Below are 4,197 nucleotides of genomic sequence, written 5' to 3'. Positions count from 1 at the left end.
CATGTGTGAGAATGGAAGGAAGTCCTAATCCATAAGCTGAATTTGGACGGAACGAACTAACCTCGGGTGATAGCTGTTGAGGGCATCACAGCTATTACATCACCCGGGTGCAAAAACGCCGTAGCTACACAAAATTCACACAGTCCGAACAGTCAGAGTAAAGTGGTTGGTCATTGCATGCTTTGACGTATGATTTTGATTGGAAATGCATGATTGGATGTTACATGATGGTATATGGAATTATATTCGAAATTATGTGAAGTATATGTTTCACTGGAATAATTAAATTACATAAGCTTACCCTATTTTTCCTATCTTGTTTGTAATCGTTGTTCGGTCGTCTGTTTCTGTTGCAATAATCATCTTGTGGATGTGAGCAGAAGGAGAAGAGCTGTTGGAAGAGGCTTTGGTAGAAGTGGAAGTGAAAGAGGAACCCTAGGAACGTTTCGGTCGTTAGGTTGGGTTTTATTTTGTAACACCGCTCGGTGTAAGTTTAGTTTAATAACCTGTCGGTTTGGACTTTGGTTGTGATTTTGTAAAGTCTTAAATTCTGTAATATTTTGTAAGTCCATTCGGCCATAAGCATATTACTCCCTTTCTGACTGATCTGTAATATTGTTAATATGTGAGTATTCTACGATATGATTTTATATCGTATGTTTGGGATCTTACAAAATCAAATAAACTTAAATATTAAATATTATTATTGTTATTAACCGTGTTAGCATATGTTTATATATAAATATTTATTATTATTAATTTTATTTTATAATGTTTTCAATAATAGTGAAAATCTTAAAATAACTATTAATTTATATTATTTATAATTTTAAAATATTTTAAAATATTAAAAATAGTTCCAAATAATTTTAAACATTTCTTTGTGCTTATTTTATTAAATCATGAAAAATATCTTAGTAGTTTTTATATTATAAATAATTAATCAATTAAATATTTATATATTTTTTTTATTTTTATATCAAATTGACTATATAATATAAAAAAAAGTAATTGAGTTAAATAAAGTCAGTGGAGTGTTATTTAGGTATTTTTTTCAGAAAAAAAAAAATCAAGAGAAGCTGCTTCAACCCCTTCTTTCTTCCTGTGCAGCAGAGCATAGTTCAAGCATCTTTTTTTTTTCTCTGTAAGATATGAACTTCTTCATCTGTTTGACCTAATTTTTCACCTTTTTCTCAATGTGTTCTAAGAGGCCCCTTTCGAGATTCCTCGCCTCTTTTCCTGTAAACACTGATCATCTTCAACTCGCTCATAACATAACCCAAAGCCTTCTCAACTCCACCCATTTCAAACCTCACTCTGCGATCCCATGCATCGCACCTCAAGTCACTTACTATGTTCTCTCAGACCCATCTCTTCCTCCTCGCTCCTGCTTATCCTTCTTCCACTTCCTCGCAACACAAAACCCCCAAAAACCAGACCTCAAAGCCCACCTGATCCTCCTCTTTAGGCTCTTTTCAGCAAAACAATTTGCATCAATGAGAACCCTTTTGAATTCCCTTGTCACCAATGTGGAAACCAAGCACCCTGTTCGTGAGTTTGTTTCTCTAGTTGATGAATGTGAGTCTCAATTTGGAAGTGAAAGTGAGAGTGAGTCATATTTTGTTGAGAAACTATGTGACATGTTGTTCAGGGTGTGTGCTGATAACAGGATGTTTAGAGAGGCTATTTGGGTGTTTGATTATGTGATGGCAAAGGGGTTGGCGATAGAGGGTAGGTCTTGCTTTGTGCTTTTGCTTGCTTTGAAGAGATGTAAAGAGGTGGAGTTCTGTGTGAGGTTCTTTCATCGGATGGTGGAATGTGGCCGCGTTGATATTGGGGTTCAGTCTTTGACTCTTGTGGTTAATGTGTTGTGTAGGAGAGGAGAGATCAATAGGGGTAAGAAGTTGATGAAGGAGATGGCTGGGAGAGGCATTGTGAGGCCGACGGTTTTTACTTATAATACATTGTTGAATGCTTGTGTTGTGAGGAAAGATCGAAAGGGGGTTGAGGAGATACTGGGGTTGATGGAGAGTGAGGGAGTGCTGGCTTGTTTGACGACGTACACTATTTTGATTGAGTGGTATGCGAGTTCCGGGAGAATTGGGGAGGCTGAAAAGGTGTTTGAGGAAATGCGTGGGAGGAACATGCAGATGGATGTTTATGTGTACACGTCGATGATAAGTTGGAATTGTAGGGCGGGAAATGTTAGAAGGGCGTTGGCTTTGTTTGATGAGATGATTTTGAAAGGCATTGTTCCAAATACTCATACTTACGGGACGATGATTAGCGGAATGTGCAAGGCGGGGCAAATGGAGGCTGCAGAAATCTTGTTGGAAGAGATGCAGACTAAGGGGCTTGATCTGAATGTGGTGATATTTAACACGATGATGGATGGTTATTGTAAGAGAGGGATGATGGATGAGGCTTTCAGGCTGCAAAATATCATGGAAAGGAAGGGATTTGAAGCCGATGTGTTTACATACAGCACTCTTGCTAGTGGGCTATGTAAATTGCAAAGGTATGAAGAAGCCAAGAGGACCCTAAATTTGATGGTGGAAAAAGGAGTGACTCCGAACGTTGTTACTTGCACTACTTTAATTGAGATATATTGTAAGGAAGGAAACCTTGCAGAAGCTGAGAGGATCTTAGGGAATATGGATAAAGAGAGAATGGTGCCTAATATTGTTACGTATAATACTTTAATAGATGCATATAGTAAGAAAGAAAAAATAAAGCAAGCTCATGTGTTAAAATCTGAAATGATAGGGAAGGGAATAGTGCCAGATGTATTTACATACACATCACTGATACATGGGGAATGTATAGTTAACAGGGTGGACGAGGCTCTGAAGCTTTTCAGTGAAATGTTGGTAAAGGGCATAAGAGGAAGCGTAAAGACATATACAGCAATTATTTATGGTTTATCCAAGGAAGGGAGAGCAGATGAAGCTTTTAAGTTTTATGATGAGATGATGAGAATGGGTCTAGCACCTGATGATAGAGTTTTTGCTGCACTTGTTGGTAGTCTTCATAAAGTCAGTTCTCATGTTGCTGCGAAACAAAATGAGTGGTGCACGGAAAATAGACTCTCCTGATGCCTCGAGCTGGCAAACTCTAGTTTGTCAATTTCACGTGTGGAGGTGGCTCATACATTATGATTTTGTTCTTGAAGCCTGTATGAAAAAAAAAAAACATCTTCCACAACCCAATACCAAATTAGAGCTTGGAAACTGGTACACTGTACAAATATTCTTGTGTTGGGTAATACATACAAACCTCCTTCCTTTATCTGTTGATGAATTATACATATCCTATGATGGTGATTAGAGACTTTGCTGGAGTATTTCACAGAAGTGGGAGTTGGTCAGATTTGTTCAAAGAAGTAACGAGAGTCCTTCGTGATGAATTCTTTTCCTCCAATAAACAATCAGATGTTCGACGGAGACTTTCAATAAAGTTATCATACACAGCTACACCTCAGTTATATTTGTCAATCATTCCTAGATCATCTACTAACTTAAACAATCCCTATGAAACAATACAACTTGTGTTTCGAAAATACAGCTCAATTAATGCAAGAAGAATGTACAACTTACAAAATTCCTCTACATCTGTACTACGAAGTTCATCACCTTTGTGAACAATATCATCTAACCGAACAACAGGACCAGGAAACATTTTTCTTGTGTTACATTCATTGTCTTCTTCCAAATTAATATTTTGACCCACTGCTAACAGTTCTAAAGCTAAATAGACATCTAACAAAGTAAAACTTATTGTTTTATTCACTGTCTTTTCATTCAACCTCGTACATAATGCATAGAACAATGGGAGATATATATTGATTTTCCCCCAAGTTCAAACACATACTAAACGTTGTTTCCGCAATGTGACTCTTATGCTTGGTTGTTGTCAAGTCCCAATTTTGACATGATTTTCATCGATAAATGCACTTCTTTTGGGATGCTTGTGCTTCTAATTCCTTAGTTTTAATTCGTTTTCAAAATTTCTTGCTAATAATAGAGTCTTTACGAAAATGTGTTAATTTTGTGTTTTTAAGTAGTTATTTTCGTTAGTGTCTTAATTGGATTCTTCTAGTAGCATAGTTTAATTGTTTTTAGTCTTAGTCTCATGTGCAGCATTGAATTTCCTTGTTCTATCTAATATTCTAGCTTTGATTTATGGTGTTGTAATTTG

The 4,197-nt window shown here is 36.5% G+C and overlaps 1 protein-coding gene across 1 annotated transcript; it reads left to right on the top strand.

Moving 5' to 3' along the window:
- Positions 1 to 1,087: 1,087 nt before the first annotated feature.
- LOC124841046 (uncharacterized) lies at positions 1,088 to 3,235 on the top strand. Its single transcript, XM_088092251.1, has one exon. It carries the CDS (start codon positions 1,197 to 1,199, stop codon positions 3,093 to 3,095), a length of 1,899 nt encoding a protein of 632 aa, XP_087948377.1. The 5' UTR covers positions 1,088 to 1,196; the 3' UTR covers positions 3,096 to 3,235.
- Positions 3,236 to 4,197: the final 962 nt, after the last annotated feature.

The sequence above is a fragment of the Vigna umbellata genome, chromosome 6 (assembly GCF_029865625.1).
Source record: "Vigna umbellata cultivar VRB3 chromosome 6, Vumbellata_1.0, whole genome shotgun sequence".
NCBI classification, from domain to species: domain Eukaryota; kingdom Viridiplantae; phylum Streptophyta; class Magnoliopsida; order Fabales; family Fabaceae; genus Vigna; species Vigna umbellata.
The sequence above is the reverse complement of the archived record's forward strand: the minus strand, read 5'-3'. Positions and strand labels throughout refer to the sequence as shown.

Excerpts from the sequence above, each read along its gene's own strand:
- LOC124841046 (XM_088092251.1), top strand. The coding sequence starts at position 1,197 with ATGTGTTCTAAGAGGCCCCTTTCGAGATTCCTCGCCTCTTTTCCTGTA.